This window comes from Setaria italica, chromosome VIII (assembly GCF_000263155.2).
Source record: "Setaria italica strain Yugu1 chromosome VIII, Setaria_italica_v2.0, whole genome shotgun sequence".
NCBI classification, from domain to species: domain Eukaryota; kingdom Viridiplantae; phylum Streptophyta; class Magnoliopsida; order Poales; family Poaceae; genus Setaria; species Setaria italica.
In genome coordinates, this window is record NC_028457.1 from 28902735 (window position 1) to 28924034 (window position 21300).

The 21300-nt window shown below is 43.9% G+C and overlaps 2 protein-coding genes across 4 annotated transcripts; one reads left to right on the forward strand and one right to left on the reverse strand.

Moving 5' to 3' along the window:
• Window positions 1-822: 822 nt before the first annotated feature.
• On the reverse strand, window positions 823-1717 carry LOC101756175 (chromatin structure-remodeling complex protein SYD). Of its 3 annotated transcripts, none has more exons than XR_002678924.1 (3): window positions 1589-1717; window positions 1353-1499; window positions 823-1239 (listed from the first exon to the last, which is right to left on the reverse strand). XR_002678924.1 is itself a non-coding variant. In XM_004979407.4 (3 exons), the coding sequence occupies exons 1-3, from the start codon at window positions 1714-1716 to the stop codon at window positions 1025-1027; spliced, it is 405 nt and encodes a 134-aa protein (XP_004979464.2). In that variant the 5' UTR covers window position 1717; the 3' UTR covers window positions 823-1024. The 3 variants fall into 3 exon arrangements, 1 of the variants encoding a protein (XP_004979464.2); XR_002678923.1 differs by having other exon boundaries at window positions 1353-1502; XM_004979407.4 differs by having other exon boundaries at window positions 1353-1414.
• A 3536-nt stretch (window positions 1718-5253) lies between these two features.
• On the forward strand, window positions 5254-5723 carry LOC111258156. Its single transcript, XM_022828956.1, has 2 exons — window positions 5254-5366; window positions 5452-5723. The coding sequence occupies exons 1-2, from the start codon at window positions 5300-5302 to the stop codon at window positions 5697-5699; spliced, it is 315 nt and encodes a 104-aa protein (XP_022684691.1). The 5' UTR covers window positions 5254-5299; the 3' UTR covers window positions 5700-5723.
• The last annotated feature ends 15577 nt before the right edge of the window (window positions 5724-21300 follow it).

Below are 21300 nucleotides of genomic sequence, written 5' to 3' on the forward strand. Positions count from 1 at the left end.
AGTTCAAGAGCTATTGAATATAAAATCTAAACTTATCTTTGAGTAATGGCTCTGAGGATCAATTCTCATATACTTGGGGCAATAACTGTTTCTCAAGTCAGAAAACATTGAACCATCATTTGTCCCTTGCAACCTTCCCCTTTGTTCAAATTGCTTTGCAAGTTTGATATCATGCTGCCAAAGTGTCATGAACTACATCATCTCCATCATGATCTGGTGAGCAAAAATTGTGCTGAAGTGGCAAATGGACAAAGAAACCTGCTGAAGCCTGAAGAGAGAAGCAGAAGTAATAATGTGGAGGTCCAGCCGAGTACCAAAGACCGACAGCTTTATCCTCAAAAAAAAAAAAAAGGCCAACAGCTTTAGGTACTCGGGCCCAACCTAAGCGGCCCAAGGAGGCCAGGCCCAAGTCCAAGACAGTAGAGTGTATTTGTTTTCTCCCTTCCTGTTTCTTCTTGTTGAAATGGACGCTGGCTTTACTCTGCTTCTCCTACTCTGACGAAACTGAATGGCAAAGCTAAATAACTCTGACGAAACTGAATGCTGAAATCTTAATAATGTTGAGCTCCAGACTCAGGCGCACCTTCGACCTGAGGGGCTTCCACGTTCCACCAGGCTAGACCGAGACTGTCCCTGCTCATCCTGCCAAACACGCCCGTCTAGGATCTAACCATGTAATCATTTGGCATACACTGGTTATCACAAATAACTGAACGCTAATCGAACTAGCTTCGAACGTAACCCATTAATCTGGTGAAGTATAGAATGGGTTCATCCATCGCTATATCTGCATGCAGGAGAGAGACTGGCAGGACAAATCGATTTGACCATAAGTTGGTAACGATAAAATGAATTTGGGAGAACAATACACCGTACCAATCCTGTATATACAACCCTGTTCACGAGTAGTACGAAAAATACACAAGACGACATCTCATCACTACGCTCTGATTTCTGAAGATGACGATGAATTGCTGGAAAGTGTAGAATAAGAGTGAAACCATTCTGATGCAATCCCATTCAATCACTGAATTTTGCCAACTCCTCGACGTATCACTCTCCTGGTTCGGCCGCCCGGGTGACTCGACAGACGCAGCGAGGACAGGGCCGCAAGATCCGGCGGTGGCAACCCAGCAGTCGCTGCAGAGAATGACACCGGCGAAGACGAAGACGACCCGGTTTGGCCGCGGCTGTCATCCTTGTCGGCTTCTTGCTGGTCTCCTTCTCCGCCACCGCTGCCTGCTTGTCGCCAATGGGGTTAGTTCAGCTTCATTCAGGATGGCGGATGATTCCGTGAAATTTGTTTGTACCAGCCAGAAGCCCAAATGGAATCTGCTGAATTCAGTTCATACCTTCCGCAGAACATTGACCAAGTGCAATTTCCAGATGCTTCTTCTTGGGCTCCATGTTGTTTCTACATAATACTCCCAGATCAGATTTGATCATTCAGAAGAACACACAAGAAGTCATCAATCACCGCCCAGATCAGATTCATCTCTCTGCTACAGCAAAGTGGTAATCGAAAAGTAAAACCTGGGGATTAAAAGAAACTTTGAAAGTGAGCAACAAGTCGACGAAGGCGCGTTACCTGAAAGCGAGGAACACGAGGCACTGTGCCCGGAGCTGCTTCAGCTGCTGCTCTGCGAAGGCCGTCGCCGCCGGCGAGGGGCGAGAGGACGGAAGCATGCCTGCCTTTCTTCTCTGAAATGGAGGCATAAGTGTCAGCTTCTTCTTGGTTATATATCATGATCAAGAAAATTGCCATTTATCGGTACATGATTTTTCTAATTCAATTTAGCATTGCTGGCACAAGTTTGCAGTTATCCGATTAAGGCCGTGTTTAGTTGGGGAATTTGGGAGGTGCCAAATTACTGTTACAGCACTGTAGCACACTGTAGCGTTTCGTTTGTATTTGTGAATTATTGTCCAAATATTGACTAATTAGGCTCAAAAGATTCGTCTCGCAAAGTACAACAAAACTGTGCAATTAGTTTTTAATTTCATCTACATTTAGTACTCCATGCATGTACCGCAAGTTTGATGTGATGGGGAATCTTCTTTTTGCATAGTGTCAAAGTTGGGAGTTGGGAGTAACTAAACATGGCCTAAGACCGGTGCTTATAATATGGCGATATGATTGATACTCTTGTTTACATTGGACTTGTTCTGAACTTCTGATGCACGGCACTTGCGGTTAAACAACATAAGGATTTTTCCTGGTGCCGGACAACGGTGGATGCAGACAGCACGTAGGACAAAATGCAAGGATATTTTTATGCATGCGAACCTGAAAAGACTTCTTCAGCATGGACAGCATATATAAGCGCTCGCATCAGCAGCACCAAAATTTTCTTCTCTACAATTGTAACTTATCAAACAGACAGCGATGGCAAGTTTATATTATCGACGAAAAAAATCGCTAAGATGATGCATGTTAAGCTATAACAAAGGATCATGCAACATAATTTAACCCTAGCTGCAAGAATGTAAGGTGGAGCAGAATCAGTAGTAACATCAGACAAAAGGAAGTTGGAGGAGAAGTGAAAAACAAAATCAGGTTTGCCCAAAAATTGGTTTACATCTACTAGCCAAAATTATGATCCAGCTAGCTGCACTGTCTAAATAACATCAGGCTGCCTAAGTCCACAACCATCATAAGCAACTTTCAGATACGTAAAAGGTAACGAATGACCAGAGACCAGACAGATCATGCAAAACCGCAGAATATATACAAATATAAGAGCCCAACAGCCCTGAAGCAGAAATCAATCAGATGCCAAGTTGGAGGCATTGATGGATTTCCAAAGCTCATGCATCAGGCCGAGATGTCAAGGAAATGTGCCAAAAACAAACTTGCACTGCACGAATCGAGGTCCTCGTCCTAGCCATCCAAATGTCCTATGTCGATAAATTTTTTTTCTTTTCTAAAGATGGCTAGAAAGTATACAATGTTAGCGCTCTCTGTATACAATTATATGTTGAAAAATATGAAACTATTATAAACTCGTACAAATGTAGAGCAGCATATAAATCAATAAATACGCAGAATGAAATATTCTAACACCTCTTGAGATGTACTGTGCCAAACAAATAAGAAAAATGTAAGAAAAAAAACATCCTTTCACCATTGGCTCACGAATGCACACCAACATTGAAACCAGATTTGGAACATAATGATCACAGATAGTAGGGAATGGCTCACATACGTACCCTGGATTACAGATAGATACTACTGCAGGGGCTACCATGATTTTGCACCATATTTAAAGGGGGCGTTGATTGCTGATAGAATATAATGATTTTCACTGCCATATTTAGATTAGCAAATCATTAACGCACACCACATTCTTCCCATACCAAAATTAGTAGCCAAAAGGTAACGCACACTACATCAAACCGTACCAAAATTAGCAACCACAATTGGATTTTGCATATCCATCTCGCGGAGACCGCATTGAAGGCCAGCCCTCAATCACCTCTATAAAACGGAACACATCAGCTCTCCTAGCAGTCACATACCTCTCACAAAATCCCTAAGCGCTGCACATACAGCCATGTCGTCGTCCAACACGAAAATAGTCGTCGTCTGCTTCACCTTGGCCTTCCCCGGAGAATTGAACATTCAGCTCACGATTTCGGGAATACAACACTAGCAAATGCTTTGAAATCCTGCTAAACTTTTGTGCGTGGTTGCAGGCGCACAAAAGTCATCCTAGTGCGTGCTAATTAGGGAGTCCCGCTAAAAAGGAGGAAACTATCATAGACTAGTTTGTTGCCAGACGATCGGATCATATGAATAATGCAGCATTGCTAGCTGTTCCATGAACTTGGACGTACATGCTGATGCATACGAATTGCACTGAGAAAAATCACGGCACGCTAATACTCACCCATGTCATATTATCACGTATGGAAATAAAACTAATTGGTTAACATGAAAAAAAACATGGTACATTGTCGCATTACAAAATGGTATGCATAGTTAAATTGTCATACCTGATCACGTATGAAAAAACCACGATACGAAAATGTTGCATTGTTAAATTCATTTAGTCAAGTTACAAAACCAAAATAGAAAGATATTTTTCCTATTAATCATATTTTCAAAATTAAAATATATAAATAAATATTTAATCTATAGGAGGTAATAAGGGTATTGTATCCATCTAGATGAAAGGTCCACAGTCATTTCGAAATAATGCTCTTTTGCACAATAATTAATAGGCTATAGATAGGTGGAACGATAATTGTAGACCCTATTTTAAAGGGGCATTGATTGCTGATGCTAGGGCGTAGATAGCTGAAACAATGATTGTGCACCCTATTTAAAAGGGGCATTGGTTAATATCATATCTAGAGGATCAAGTCATTCATTAACTTCTAAAACCAAAAGATAGTTGCAAACTTAGCGTAACGTTGCTTGTGGTGGAACCTACCCACGAGGATTCAAGTCCTCCATTCAGCACTCGTTCTCTCATTTTTCTATATTTATTCCAGGATTTTCATCGGCGTTACTCTTTCAGCAGTAGGTGACGTGCCCATCGATAGCGAGGCGCTAGTGGTGACTTCATCAATCTCGAGTATCTGTCAACTCTTGGAGATCTTATAAGGGTAGAGTTACGTGCGTGTATTCATAGGATTGATTGTACGTGCGTTTGTGAACGTATGTGATTGCACTGTGTTTAAAAGAAGTATTAAGAGTATCTCCAACAATATTTTTTTCCCTAATAACTATCATATTAATTAAGGAAACAAGAGCTCCAGAAAATCCTCCCCTAATAATTATTGGTTCACCCCCAATAATTCACCTCAACGGGAAGGAAGGGTTTACTCTCCCCGACCATTAGTTTTTACCGTAGCTCCATCCCTTGCCTGAGCCACTACCGCTGCCTAGGCTCCTCTCGACGCCCTCCTGCCCATCCTGCGCCATTTATGTGGTGCTGCTTAGGATTGAGAGAAAGAGAGGGAGGGAGAGAGGAGTATTCGGGATCTGCTGCAGCATGCATCCTCAATAAGTCTGAGATCCTATAGTAGTTATTGGGAAGGTTATTGGGGGACTGCTAAAAAATGCTTTAATGCACACCAGATCCCACGATACCAAAATTAGTAACCAATAAAATTTGCATATCAATTCAGGATAGAAGGAATTGAAGGCTAGCCTGCCAACACCTCTATAAAATGGAACACATTGGCTCTCGAGTCATATGCCGATCGAACACACAAAACCACTAAGCAGTCCAACGCCCCCCCCCCCCCCCCCCCAAAAAAAAAAAAAACACTAAGCACTCCACATACAGCCATGTCGTCGTTCAACACGAAACTAGTCGTCTTTGGCTTCACCTTGGCCTTGCTCGTCGCGTCACATGGTGAGTCCCTGGAGAATGCTCAGCTCAATGTTTCTGCAAAACTCTAGTGATGCATCCAAATAAAAATAAAAATTTGTGGTTGCAGTTGTGACAGCATCGTTCTGCGAAGAGACGACGGCGATCTCTTGCAGCTCCAGCAACGACATCTGTGAGACCACCTGTCTGAACAGGACAGGTAGTGGCCGCTACATCGGTGGCTACTGCTCCAGCGACAGCGTATGCATATGTAGGAAGACCTGTGGTGGTGGGCCGTCGTCGTCGTCGACGGCGCCGCGGGACAAGCCAGCGACGGCGACGACGTCGGGACGGCGTGGGATGAGAGTTCTCAACTGATTCAGTGGCACTGGATTGGCTAGCTAGGGGCATATTGAGAAGAACAGAAACGTTTCGATCGATCGATCTGCGCGTATGCGTAGCCAATAAATTTGTAGTGAATCCATGTCAATATTATGTTTCGGAAATCTGGTACTACTACGACATAAGCTTTCTTTTGGTTCAAGGAAACATCTATTAATCTAGGAATAATCTCTAACGAGCAGTCCATTGTAGAGCTCCTGCGTCGCCCCCGCTCGGGCGACTCAGGCGGCGACCGCACACCCTCGCCGCCACCACCCCCTTCCTCTCCTTCCCTCCCCTCGCCGCCGCTGGAGGGGTCTGCCGGAAGCCCGCGCCGGCCCCTAGGATGGCGGCGATGGGTTCTTCCTGCCCAGTTTTGGCCGTGGGTGCCTGTCCCGGGCAGGGGCCCGGGGCTGGGTGGCCATGGTGGATCCGCCGGCCATGGTGATGGCGGCGGCTCGGGGAGGCGGATCCGGCAATACTGGATCCGTGCGGTGGCGGGATATTAAGTCAATGGAGGTCTTGGGTAAGTGGCGCGGCTTGCGGCGGTTGGACCCAGGTACGAAGGTGGAGGCGGTGGCCCAGCCTAGCAGCGCACTGCTTGTGGGAAGAAGGATGTGGCGACCACGGTGGCTCGCCTGTGGTGGATCTGGGAAGCCGTGGAGGTGGTGGCCACGTGCGGTTGTGGCAGGAGGATGGCTGTTGGCGTGGTGGTGACTCCGTGCAAGAGCAGTGGTGGCCAATTGAGGGAGCGGAGGCCGCACGTGCGCGAAGGCACGTGGCACGCGACCGGCTAGCGGCGGCGGACGGAGAGCGGTTGGTCCGGCATGTGGCTGCGTGGCGGCAGCAAGGTGGCGGCCCAGGGCAGGGCGAGCGACAGGCCGGAGTGGGTCGTGGAGCGACCGTGTGCAGCAGACCGTGGCTGCCGTGCGATGGCGTCGCAAGGAGAGGAGGTAAAACAACATGGCAGGCGGAGGCACGACGGTAGCGCCGTCCCGACGGGGCTTCCATGGCTACGGTCCTAATACTGTTTGGCTGTGTGCGTGTGGTGGCTTGGGATGGGATGCTCCGGGCAAAAGCCTTTGCCGGCAAGCTTGCTGGTGTTGATGGCGGCGGAACCCTAGGGCATCATTCTTCCCGTTGGGGATGTTATGTTCAAGCCCCACCCCTACCTGCATGGGTTCTCTAGGTGAAAACCCTATCCAGATCCTGGATGAGCGACGATGGCACCATTGGCATCGTTCTCCTTGAAAGTTTCGCTTCTAGAGACCCAACTCGGCTTCTAGCAATACGGGTGACGCTGATGGTCATGGAAGACTACAGTCAGAGGGCATGCTGCAGGATGGTGAGCTTGATGGAGATTGCCGACCACACATGGTGGCGATTGTAGTTGTGGTGGCGGCCGGGGTCTTCGCATGCTTGTCAGGTTGGCTGCTTGCAGCGAACCACAGCGGCTGGCACTATTTGCAACTATCTGTGCGGTGTGAGATTGCATCGAAGGACAGCGCTTGCGGCACCGACAACATGGGAAGATTAAGCTTGCAGCGGACTATGGCGGGTTGCTCAGCTTTGCTTGGGCTACTCCGGTGTGGTACATCGTCAGCAGACGACACAAGCGACATCTTAGGCTTGCTGGTACGGTAGCAATGGACATGTGGGCGGGTTAAGCAACGAGGTGAAGTCGACCTACGGGTGGTGGCATCGCTGTTTGATGGAGACCTTGGGGAGCAGGGCGACATTGCTCACCATTCTGATGGTGACATATAAAAAATGGATGGATTACTGTGGTGGACATGGTGAGACCCCCGCACGTGGTGGTTTTTCTTCGAGGCGACGAGAGCGAGGTGGACTCCAACGACGGATGTGGCGAGGCTCCCGCGCGTTGTGTTATCATGGTGGTGACCGCGAGGCAACATGCGAGAGTCCGGATTTGATGGAATCACTCTATCAGGTGGAGTGTGGTGTTGCAACAACACTATGACGAAAGGTCCCGCATGGAGGTAGCCTTCTCGGTGAGGTGTGGTCTGTTTTCTCTGGGTTCCTGATGACACAGAGTTGTGCCTGGAGGTTTCGACGAACTCTTAAGCGTGAGAATGTTTGGTGGGTGCCATGGTAAAGGCTTTGGTTCTGCCACCGTGGCAAGTGGAGTGGTGCGGCCTTGTTGACGTTCCAATCCAACCGGTCTAGTGTGACGATTTTGAGTTGAGTGGCTACCCACGTTGATATCCGATTCCAACCGGGCGAGTCTTTTTTATTTTTCTTTTCTTTTCATTTTCTTGCCTATGACCTCCAGAGCTGTAGTCTTGTATTTTTTCTATATCAATGATCTTGTGCGGTTAGTTAAAAAAAAAGAAACATCTATTATCTTGATAAGAATCTTCTATGTATCTCAGTAATATGCAAAAAGAATCAATATTATAACTCTCGAGGTCTAGAAAATTTCATATTAATTATAGGAAGAAGACACTATCTCCCACCATTGGCTTGGTATATGGCCGGATTTTGACGCCTGCTGGTCTAACACGCATGCATACGTGAGAGATACGTGCACTTCAGAAAGATTCGTGCCACTTCTTCTTTCCTCTACATCACGCATGTCCTTACGAGCTTCAGAACAGCAACAATTGCCATCCACAACCTTATCCTTGTCCGAAACCGCTATAAAATGAAATCCCCAAAATGGAGCCCACGTCAGGCCACGTCTACTATAAACAACGCCCGTTCGATCCCTGTCTTGTTTCAATCAAGCAGCCAAAACACGAGCTAGCGTAGTTCTTTTCCAGCACATTCGTGAACGTGCACTACATTGCTTGCTTGAGCTGTAGTGCGGCTCGGCTCCATAAATCTCAGGACTCTTCCCGTACCAACGCCCGTTACTCGAGTTGTCGTGTCGTTCCCCTTTCACTATTATAGCATATTTTTTCTCCAACAACGCTTACAATTCCAATCGTTGCTAACTCGCACAAAATAAACTCCCTGAAGGGCAATAAAAAAACCTTGAGCACATCTCTCGAGAGAAGAAAAAAGAATTCCCGTCAACATACAAGAAGCATCTCCAAAAACCTGCGTCATTATTGCAGAACAGGAGTCGAAATACTGGTAGATTTGACAAGGTATGTTTTTCGTAAAACGATGATGCTTCTGTTTCCCAGGCCCCAAATATGTGACCCAAATGTTATCTGAACTCAAACAGGAAAGGTTCTAAGCACTCCAATTATGTCGCTTCTCTCTACGGCTAAAGATAAATCAATAAATTCAAAATTCATAGTGCGTTTACATTCCAATTATGTTAAAGAAACAAGGAAAAATCCAAATTACTTCCTTCAAATATAGAAAAAGTCCGAATAAGCCTCTAAACTTTTTCTTGGTTTACTTTGCCCCTAAATTATACCATTTGGTTCAATTTATCTGTACTAATTTATTATTTTATTTCTCTATGCATAAGTGAAGTCTTAAGTTAATTTTTTTCGAGATAATTGCAGGTATCATAACTCACCAACGTATTAAAAAATACATCATATGTTTTATTATTATTATTTTAATAGGGTATAACATTTAATAATAAATTCTTGGGATACAAAATTATATGAAAAATAATGATGAAATGGAAATACCAACTAAACCCACACGAAGGGCGTGGCAAAGCCGCCCGAGGTTTCTAGTATGAAATGAGTTCTGGACAAATATTTTTATTAGCAAGGCCTGCTAGATCAAATGAGTTTTGGACAAATATTATTTGAGCTTCGAACGTAGATACAATTTATTTTTCTCCCATGGCAAGGCACATGCATTGTTGCTATAACACAGAAAGAAAATAGGCAACCAAACTAGCCACATATACACACTGGAGACCTTTCTAGCCATTAGGAAATGATCGACAACTATTGTGTCCAAATTTAGTAGCCACTGAAGGCCTTCTAATACTGGTTGGTGTTACAACCGGTGCTCATGCTCCTCGAGGTTTTAGGATCCTTTATGTATTACTTCAAAAATAAAATCACCTATTAGGTTAGGATGTGAGCTATGGAAATGCTGTTATAGTTGTGAGCTGTGGAAAAAGTTGTTCTGAGCTGTGGAAAAAATTGTTGTGAGTTGTGAGAAAGCTAAAAGCCATTCGGTTGGAATAGCTTTGAAAAACTGTAGGTTTGGTAAGAAATGTCTGTAATGCCCCTAAAGATCTGCGAGACTATTGATATTCAAATTGATCATAAAACACCGTGCCGTACATATTCACATGCAAATTACCAATTTAGAAAGGGATTTTTTTAAGTTTTGCATCCACCATTAACATATGGTCCACATAAATACAACGATAGTATTTTACAAAAGATATATGGTTCATATAATGATGTCCTCTGTTAACATAATTATCTCTCTTTTGCACTAACCAAAGCATCAGCTATTCTACTGCGAATGGTATTCATGGTATCCTCATTCTCTCCATCATCTGGATTGTCATCTCCTTGTGTTGCCATGGCACTTGTCTGGTGTAGTAGGTACTCCTCATCCGTATCACATCTATCGAACTCTCTATCCAAATTGCTGTCACGGATAAAATTATGTAATACCATACAAGTTAGAATTATATGCTTCAGAGTACAAGTAGGAAAACTTGGAATGCCTTTCAAAATACGCCACTTCTGCTTCAAGACTCCGAAAGTCCACTCAATGATATTTCGAAGAATGAATGCAAGAAATTTGTACTTCCCTTGAGGAGCACGCCCATTACAAAGTTGAAACTCTAGTATACGGTATGTGCTTCCTTTAAAAAGGCAAAATATCCTATTCAGTTTGGATAACCAGAGTCCATGAGGTAATATTTACCTATAAAACCAAATCAACAAAGGCAAATAATAATAGAAATATTGATAACTTAGTACAGAAACATGTATACCTTTAGGAGGCACGGGAAACGAAGGAAAATTTGCTAACGCATGAGTCAAGATTCGTATGTCATGTGCAGAGCCCGGCCAACTAGCAACCACAAAGATAAACCTTATGTCAAAATCAAAAACAGCTAGCACATTCTAAGATGTGTAGCCATGTCGACATGTGTGGTTAACCACCATGTCGACATGTGTGGTTGACCACTTCCTTTGCTAGCACTATTACTGGAACATGTGAACTGTCAATACATAGGTCTAATAACACCTTTGAAATAAGGCTAGAAATGGTCCTCTTTGGCCTTATCATGCTCAGTAGAGAAAGTAGGATCCCTTGGCTTGATATTGTCCTTTTAACTTGCGCAAACAATTCAGCACTTCATGAAATTTAGTGTGAACTATCCAGAGTGACTGGGTAAAATGATTTTCAGCTTGTGAAAATGATTAGGGTCATCCAACGATCCGCAAGAATATCACCAATGACTCCATTGATGATACATTATTACTTGATGTCAAACCATAGTTCGAGATTAGCAAGTCATGCAGTGCCATGAAAACATAAGTGCTCACTCGAAACATCTTATAGAAGTACCTCGGACGACCCATGCACCTCATAACCCATTGAAGTCCAGTTTATGGTGTTTTCCTGTATTCTTCTTTATGCAAATACCATTCAGTGCACTGGTAACCCATTTGACCGATAATGGTAGCTTGTTGGGAAAGTTCACCTAGAAACAATAGACCCTTTTGACCATTTTTTGCCAAATCTTCCATGTTGCTAGCCATCTACACAAGATATTAATGTATTAATGATTATGACAGCAATGATACGGGCGGAATCAAAATGTGGACGACAATGACACAATCAAAATGTGGATAGCAAAAATATGAATAATAATGGCATGACTAAAATATGTACAACAATGATTTCAAATGGTTCTCAGATAACACAAGCAAATAATCTTTTAGAGCACAAGTAACATTATTTCAAATGGTTCTCAAATAACAAAAGCAAATAAATGGTTCTCACAACACAACATTAGGAATAAATAACCGAAAGCTTCTACATGCGCTTCATCAACTCCTTTGCATGCTCCCTCTCAAGCAAATCGAACCTTCCTTCATTTGTTTCCAGCATGCTAAAGACCTCCCTAAATTCAGGCTTGACAATTAGAAAGGTGGCTATATGCATTAGAGCTGTTTTCTCTTGCACCCCACAATCTTTTATCATCTTTATGGCCTCTGCATTATGCTAGAGACAAGGTTGGTTGGAGGTGTTGATTATGCTTCAACACTTGTGGAGATCTTCTCTGCTGCAGTTTCTATCTTCAAACATGTGTTCTTGTATAGGCGAAAGAATGGACTCTTCTCATCCTTATCTTCAGTAGTAGTAGAGCAGTCCTTGCATTTCTTTTTTTTCCTAGTTTTATTTCTTCAAGGCTGCCAACTTTACATCATTTTCTTCACGAGTTTTTTTTACCTCAGCCACATCCTCATCATTTGACTCATCAGAGAAAATATTTCCTGGACAAGATGCACTAGAACCTCTAACATGAACCTTATCAAACAACATATGTAGATCATCAAGGTGCTCCGGTCCTTATTTTCTGAACCTCACATGATTGCGTTTGATATCTTTATCAGGATTGTTGCATCTCTTAAATTAAATGGAAGAAATTATCAAGTTAGCCCACGTTGAAGGAACTAAATTGAATAATGAACAAAGACAGGACAATTCTTACAGCAAGGTGTTCATCCCACCATTCCTTAGAGCAATCAATAGTTTGCTTTGCCTCATTCCATCTAAGCCCATTGGCACAATTCTTGAACTCCATAAACCATGTATATTGCTTTTTCATATTGTCCAACTTATTCTTCGGTTGTTTCTTTGTTTGCTTCGGATTCGTTTTCTCTTCATACTTGGTAATTCCACATTTTGTTTTTGAATATGAATCTGAAATGGGATAAAGGAAAATGTTGAAAATCGGATTCGGATGCATCCATTTGACATCCACATTAAATTCGAATATGAATACAGATATAAATATTAATTAGCCTTTTTGGTGGATACGAATACGGATAATTTGGATTTCCAGACATCCATATCCTCCATCCCTAATAAAAAGTAACCAAAAGATAGTAACTCACACCACATCACAAAATACTCAATTAGTGTCCAATAGTTGGATTTGCAGTTCCATCAATGACATAGCTATAATAATGAATTGAAAGACCAGCACCAGCCGACCACTCTACAAATACCGAACACACATCGTCTCTCTTGGTGCATACGCAGTTGTGCAGCACCAGCACTCCTCCGCATCTTTGGCATGTCGTTCAACAAGAACCTAGGGGTCGCTGGCTTCACCATGGCCTTGCTCGTCGCGTCAATATACGGTGATTTCCCCGGAGCCAACGATCCATCATACGGTGAGTTCCCCGGCGAACATTCAGTCGTTCAGCTCAAAGTTTCTCCATGTTGAGACGCAAGTTAATACTTCCAAATAAACTCGATCTTGTGCTTCAGGCGGAATGGCCGGAAATTACTGCTACGAGAGTACGGGGACCGTGTGCACGTCCGACGCGACGTGCCGCACCACCTGCCTGCGAAAGGGAGACCCCTACGTCATCGGTGGCTACTGCTTCAAGGCCGCTTCTTCGTCCTCGTGCATGTGCATCAAGCGATGCGTTGCGTGGTTCCCCCATGGCGCCGCGGGACCAGCGTCCGCTTGAGACGCTGGTGATCAACTGATTCAGTGACGCCAGAGAGAGCATTTTTATCCATCAAGCCGCACATGTGTAGCCAGCCAATGGCGTGCAAATAAATTTGAACTGAAATAATGAATTCTTGTCAATGCTTATGTTTTGGAAATCTGTTACTAGGATCATGCAAACATAAGTATCCTTCCAGAAATTGATGAACTGGTGCCCAACAAGCACAACCAAATCGAGTAATACAGTGTTCTACCTACCCCTGCTATTGGAGCCAATGCTGCATACCTCTTAGTAATAAATCGTTCTATCCAAATCTATGATGTATCCTTTGCTATTGATACTAATAAATCGATGCACACCAAAAATCCATTTCGTCCTGATTTGCGGGGAGCGCAAATTTCTCAATTTTCCAGCCTCACGCCAGGAACGCATATTGATTTCTTGCTGGCGAGATGACAAAATATCTATGCTCATTGAAGTCAATTCATAGAAAGAACAAGAAACAGTAGATAGTAGGTTTCACAACGAAACAATTGCAATTTCTCCATGCATAACATGAAAAGGAAAATAGAAATAACCATGTTACTGTAGCTGCTCCTCCGTACTGATTGAACTCAAGTAACCAGGTGATTAGTACTTAATAACACCAGAATCTGTACCACACAAATAAAAAGAAAAAAGTCCAAATTACTCTCCTTAAATCTAACCAAAGTTTGGATAACCCCTAAAGTAATTTTTGGTTCAGTTTACCCCTAAACTATGCCATTTGGTTCCATTTACCCCTTAATACAATTTATCTCTTTTGTTTCTCCATGCACAAGTGGAGTTTTAAGTTCAAGTTTTGCAAGATGATAGCAGATATCATAAGACATGTTAGAAAAATATATCATAATTTTTTATTATTATTTGATAGGTAGGATATTTAATAATAAAATTTATCTTTGAGATACAAAATTATATAAAAAATAATGATGAAAAATTCATAAAATATTTTTTAATATAGATTATGATGTCCACTACCACCCTGCAAAGTTTTAAATTAAAATTCAATTTGTGTATGGAGAAAAAAAGAACAAATTGCATTATGGGGTAAATTGAACCAAATAGTATAGTTTAGGTGTAAATTGAACCAAAACATAGTTTAGTGGTTATCTGGACTTTCGCTATACTTGAAGGGAGTAATTTGTTCCAAAAACAAATCACTATACTCAATTTGTCATGTATATATGTGCATGTGGCTACACAGCCGTCAATTATCACCAAATATAGTTAATAAATTCATTTTCACGCAATTGGCTACAGAAGCTCACGAATACACCAGTGACCAGATGATCTGGTTCACTGGTTGTAAATCTTATCTTGGGCCGTAGATAGCTGGTACAATCATTCAACACCATAATTCGAGGTGCGCCTGATTGCTGCTACATTTTGCATAGGGTAATTTATTCTTTGCGGATAGGATATTCCACAATTTATTCAAATACGAATCTGAAATCTGATAGATTCGGATACATCCATTTTGACATCTATTTTTAAATTGTATATGAATACAGATATCCATATTAGTCTTTTTGGTGGACATGAATACAGATAATTTGGATTTCTAGACATCCATATCCATCCTTAATAATAAAACTAACCAAAGGATAATAACTCACACAACATCAGACCATATTCAAATTAGTATCCAATAATTGGATTTGCAGTTCCATCAATGACATAGCTTGAATGAATTGAAAGATCAGCACCAGCCGACCACTCTATAAATACCTAACACATTGGCTCTCGTGATGCATAAAGCGCGCAGCTGTGTGTAGGGTGCAGCACTCCTCCACATCTAGCCATGTCGTTCAACAAGAACCTCGTGGTCGCTGGCTTCACCTTGGCCTTGCTCGTCGCGTCATCATATGGTGATTTTCCCGGAGCCATGGCGTCATCATACGGTGAGTTCCCAGGAGAACATTCAGTCATTCATCTCAAAGTTTCTCCATATTAAGATCCTGTTTGGATACCCCGTGTTAAATTTTAGCATAGTATTAAAGTTTAACACTCTCAAATGGAGTGCTAAAGTTTAACACATTGGAGTGTTTGGATGGTGTGCTAAAAATTAACACTTTTGGTAGGAAATGACAACAGTGCCCCTCCTTTCCCTCCTCTCCTTTGCCCCTCCTCAACTTCTTCCTTCAGTATCCCAATCTGGTCAATATCCTTCTTCAGCAGCAGCGCGTCGAGCACGGCGTCGGGGTCGGCCGCGGGGGGCGCCGACGGCGAGGAGCCGCCTCCTCGCCGTCGAACATCCTGGAGGCCGCCACCTCCACCATCTCCGTCACCTCGTGTTCCTCCACCCGCGACGAGGACGCGCACCAAGAGAACAGTGACGACACGGTGGAGGCCTCATTGAGGCTGCGGTGCCGGTTGGAGGAGGATGAGTCGCGGCGGCACTGGTCGGAGGCCGCGTTGAGGCTGCGGCGCGTGCACGGCATTGCAGCAGGCGCCTCGCCGGAGAACGGTAGTGCCAGCTCGAGCTCCGTGAGGCCTGGGAGCACGGCGACACCGGAGGCTCGGAGATGGGCCAGCACCGCGGCCACGACCGGGGCGAAGGAGTGCAGGCCATGCTTGGAGAGGAGATGAAGGCGCGGCGGCGTGGGGAGGACCTAGGGACACGCCGGTGGGAGGGGAGGACCGGAGGGAATGGCGGCCGGAGGGGATGACGCCCCCGACGTGCTGCCAAAGCAGGGCCGCGGGCGCCCGCCCAAGGTGCGGGACCCCAACGCGACCGCCGCTGCTGCCCAAGGCGCCGTCCACCAGCTCGCCACACTGTGGATCTGAGGCGGCGTGGGGAGGAGACAAAGGTGGGCGGGAGGGGAGGACCTGTGGGCGGGGATAGCCAGTGGGATGGATGGCCGGCGGAAGGACCTGCGGGCGGGGAAGGACCGGCGGCAGGGGATGGCTGGCGGGAGGAGATGCCGGTGGGAGGGGCGGATGCGATGCGGGAGGAAGAAGAGGGGCAGCGGAGGAGAGAGATAGAGGGGCAATCAGGGAAAGTGTGGACTGGAGGATCACTTTTAACAGGTTTAACAAGTTTTAACATGCTTTTGATGTGTTTATGAAATTAGGGGTGTTAAACTTTAACACACCCTTTCTAACACCCCTGTTTAGGAGGTCATGTGCTAAAAGGATGTTAAAAATGAGATGTTAGTTTAACACTCGTGTCCAAACAGGCCCCGACACAAGTTAATACTTCCAAATAAACTCGATCTTTTGGTTCAGGCGGAATGGCCGGAAATTACTGCTACGAGAGGACGGAAACCGAGTGCACGTCCGACGAGACGTGCCGCACCATCTGCCTGGAAAAGGGAGACTCCTACGTCGGTGGCTACTGCTCCAAGGTGGCATCTTCCTCGTGCATATGCATCAAGAAATGCGCTGCGCAGTTCCCCCATGGCGCAGCGGGGCTGGGACCAGCGTCCGCTTGAGAGTTGTTGAGATGCTGCAGCGGCGACGGAAGGGGATGGTGCTGGGTGGCGAAAAAAACTGATCGATTTAGTGGCGCCAGAGTGCATTCTGATCCATCCTGCCGCACGTGTAGCCAATGGCCCGCAAGCAAAATAATTTGAACTGAAGTAATGAATTCGTGTCAATACTTGTTTTGGAAATCTATTATTATGATTATGCAAATTGAGTACTACAGTGAATTCCACCCGAGCCAATGCTGACATACTTCCTCCCTTTGAAATTATTGGTCGTCGGCTTTTCTAGATTTATAGACATCATTATGCATCTAGATCTACACTATACATTACTGGATGATCGACCTCTAGTACCGGTCGATAACCCTCCTTTAGTACCGAGCGTCCGTCCGGTACCGCTAGTTCGATATTAAATACCACGCCCGATTGGTGAAACCAACCGGTACTAAACTACAAGCCACATCGCGCTGTAGCGCATGACAATTTAGTACCTGTTGGTTAACTTGTACTAAATGTTATTCCTTTTCCTTTTTCCCCTTTCATTTTCCCTTTATTTTATAATTTGTATTCTTATCTGATGGAGCTTTTACAAATAATATTACGTTAATATATCAACCCATTCAAATCATTAATACTTAGGAAAGATTGTATATGCAATGAAATATATACATCAATACTTAAGGTCTTAGAAAGAACAAGTTCAAAAATCCATAAGAAAAGCATAGGGTACCGGTACATCCATGCATGTTACATATTTTATACTTTGCTTCGCTTCCTTAGATATCGAACATAGTTAAGGTCTCCAATCATTCAGCCAAGAACTTCATTAAAATAAGCTAGAGCACGGATGAGTGCACTTTCCTCCACTTCACATGGACGGTCACATACACTACCATAAATCTTGAACAATGGAGAGGTAAACTGACGTAGCCTATACAAAGTGATATAAGACTGGAGCTTAAAATTTCTGTTGTGTATCATATTTGCATCTTGGTAACTCAAATTCAACACATTCAAGACTTGTTCTAGAATCGCACTTAAGCTCGTTGACGCAATGGTTATACCAAAGAAATCCTAAAAGATGATCATAACGTGATAAAAGTTAAAAGATGTAACATAACTAAAGATGTAACATAAAAGAATGATTAGAATGATAAAAGAATGTTCCATACTATGTCATGTTGATTCAACCGACAAAGCCCTCCCTCCTCGAGCTGCTTTATTCGAAAATATGAGAAGTCTGGCACAAAGTACCCATGATCTTTAAACTGTTGTAGGCAGGCCTCCACGTCAGTCCTATGAAAAGTTATCCTATTTGATCCTGAGGCTTCAACAACATCTTTGAGCCATCTAATAGGGTCGATAAGTTACATTTTATGTAAGTAAATTTAGGAATTATTCATGTGTAGTAAAAAAATCAATTACAAGAAGGAAACAATATTACTATGTTGGGAACTGCTCCTTTGCTTCGATCACCGGTAGGCAAGTCAGTGACGTGATTAGGGAAGTGAATTTCTGGAGGACAAGTCAATGGTGGCTCCTTGAACATTTAGTGTCCACGGCCGCCACCACCATGGCCGTCACCACCATGGCGGCCACCTCCACGGCCGCCACCACCATGGAGAAAAGAACTTCCACATGCCATAGTTAGGCCAAACTATCCAAATAAAATTGTAATCAGATACATTATTCCGCAAACATCAACTTCAATAGTAATTACGCTGTAAAACATCATAATTCATGAAATGCTAAGAATAAAAGATTGTCCAAAATAATGGAAGAAATTTACAATTGTTGGTTTAGATCTCATGTACATTGTGATAACTAATCAAAACACATTTATTATCATATTGCAATTGCATGGAATAAAAATGGAAAAAGGTACAATTTCCTTAATGAATTTACTTAAAAAATGAAAAAAGAAGAAGAAAAAAAACCAACCGGGGCGCTTGGGGACGAGGCTGTCGGGGATAGATCCCCAGTACCCGCAAGGAAGGAAGAAGCGGACTCCTACTACGATTCCTCTGTAATTCTACTAGGACTCATCCCATGTAATACTACTAGGACTTCTTGTAACCGACTAGTAATCCCGCCCCCTGGAGTATATAAAGGAGAGCATGAGTCCTTAGATAGGTAGGCGAAGACCTCAGAGAACCACCTCAGGATCAACCTGAACCAAGAGGACCAAATCCTCAACACAAAACAACACCCAAGCGCAGGGCGCAATATACAACACTCCAAATAGAACGTAGCGTATTACGTTACTCTGGCAGCTTGAACTTATATAAATCTCTGTCTTGTGTCCTCGCTTTTACCTTCGAGTTCCAGGTCCGGCGATCCCCCACCAACCAATCTACTACCTCGGGATACCCCTCAGTAGGTTGCTGGGTATAAAACACCGACATCTGGCGTGCCAGGTAGGGGTGATCGTCGAGATCATCGGGCAAACTTGAAGGACCTCATCATGATCAATCTACTCTACAAGACAAGAACGTTGTTCTCCCATCCAATCGACGACTCGGTGTGCAACTATGTTGGAGTCCGAGGTGAAGTCGTCGGACAAGCTAATTTCGAGCTAGCATCTATTCTCGCCGAATTGGAATTTGAAACGGAGTGCAAAGTGGAGCAATTCACCTGCCGCTAATCATCTCCAAGCATCAAGATCGAGATGGAATAGAATTGGATGGTGTGAAGATGGAATCCTACAGGGAGTCGATTTCCTTAGTCGAGTCCGAAGTGGAGACCAGCTTTGTTGATCGGAGACGGAAAAGCACACCAAGCATCAAAATAAAGAAATAGCTACTGTTATTCCCTCTGGTGTTGGAAATCAATGGTGTATTCAGCTATGCGCACACCAAAAAAGCTACCAGAAGGACATCAGCTTGCGTGGCAACACTAACAAATCTCCGACGATGCGATCGACTACTTTTGCAAGAGTAAGACGTCTATGCCAGCTCGCAAACGACCACTTCAACTATTCGTCTCGACTAGAAAACTAGTCGAGGGCAAGCCTCATACCGTCAACAACTAGTCGGAATCAACTCCGACTAGTCGGCTTCATCAGCAACCGTTGCGGCTTCATCGACAACCGTCCATGGATCAAGCTAAGTCAGTTTTTTAATAATTATTTTTTCAGCTTGTTTTTCGCATGCAGGGCAACGCGTCGAGTACTTTTTTATGTACTCCTCTCGACGATAATTACCCTCTAGAGCTACACTTTGCCAATTACTCTTGGGGCATGTTGACCGACAGCCGTGGGCTTGGTACACCAAATTACGAAGGTTATCGATACGGGTTTGGAGCCTGCCACGTGTGCATCCCATGAATTGAAGGGCCCATAAACTACCACAACCACCTCAATCAATCGGATAACGCACACAACCGTCATTGGGACCCACATGTCAGACTACCATGCGAAGGCGATTGCAAGAGGGACCACCAGGGGTTCGGCCAAACCCTTGAATCGGCCGAACCGCCTCTAGCTCCTGTGTTGATCAGCTTCCACGTAACGATGGTTGACAACTTCCCTATGTTGGTTGTAGGAGATTCCCTGAATATTCCTCATGTAAACCACCTCTATGAGCCTATAAATATGAGAGTAGAGGCTCCATTCTAGGACACACACCACAAGTGAATCATTCTCTCCGTCTTAGTTTTCAAGTTAGTGGAGTTAGGCTAAAGTAGTTCTCCTTCAGGTTCCAGTTCTTCTTGGAGTCTAGGGTATGGCTCTTGTATCTTACATTCCTAGGTTGACTTTATTCTATTCAAAGTATTCATCTTCTTTATATAGTACCGTGCTTGGTTCTTCTATGCATGAGTTAGATTTATACCCTTGCTACGTTGATGTGATAGGCTTATACGCTCGTATGCTAGTCATATACCCTTGCTATCTTAGTATAGGCTTATATACTCTCATGTATGCCTTGAGATCATGCTTCAGTACATACTCTGTGTGCGTATATACCTTATATAGCTTAGTTGATCTATGCTATGGTGTCGATTCAATGTCCATACTTATGGCGGCTTCAGCCCTTGTCACAATAGGTCAGGTCGGCTGGAGTGTTGTTTACAATGCAAGCATGGTGCTCGGATTGATTAGCTTCATTGGATATGAGTTTGCCCCACTGGTTGCTAGGGGTAGGCGGCAGGTGGTGACAGCTATGTCTGTCCTTCATAATCCCCCATGTTCGGGTACGCTGTAGGAGTTTAGAAATTAGCAGTAACTTTGCCAGGCGGAATCGGTATGGGTACTATCTCCCCATGTGTGCCTGGGTGCATTGGCCTGAGTCCTATACAATGTGTATGTATGTTATGTTTGTATGATCTATGCAGTATATAGGAAGTACATATGAACCTAGAGTTAACTCTTAGTCCTTCTCCCTAACTTTGTTATCTTGAGATGATTCATGTGTGTGTCATACTACTCCTTTATCATTATCTTACCCCTGCCTTGAGTATTGTCTCTATCCATCTATGGTATACTCAAATGCATAGTAAACTCTTTTGACCTACCCGCCTTCCTTGGGGAAA

What these genes read in the sequence shown, in the direction of transcription:
- LOC101756175 (XM_004979407.4), bottom strand. Translation starts at nt 1,716, where the DNA reads ATGCCTCCATTTCAGAGAAGAAAGGCAGGCATGCTTCCGTCCTCTCGC. An exon ending in CTCGTGTTCCTCGCTTTCAG is followed by an intron (nt 1,415 to 1,588) that starts GTAACGCGCCTT and finishes AGTATTATGTAG; the next exon opens with AAACAACATGGAGCCCAAGA. An exon ending in TGGTCAATGTTCTGCGGAAG is followed by an intron (nt 1,240 to 1,352) that starts GTATGAACTGAA and finishes GGCGACAAGCAG; the next exon opens with GCAGCGGTGGCGGAGAAGGA.
- LOC111258156 (XM_022828956.1), top strand. Translation starts at nt 5,300, where the DNA reads ATGTCGTCGTTCAACACGAAACTAGTCGTCTTTGGCTTCACCTTGGCC. An exon ending in CTTGCTCGTCGCGTCACATG is followed by an intron (nt 5,367 to 5,451) that starts GTGAGTCCCTGG and finishes TTGTGGTTGCAG; the next exon opens with TTGTGACAGCATCGTTCTGC.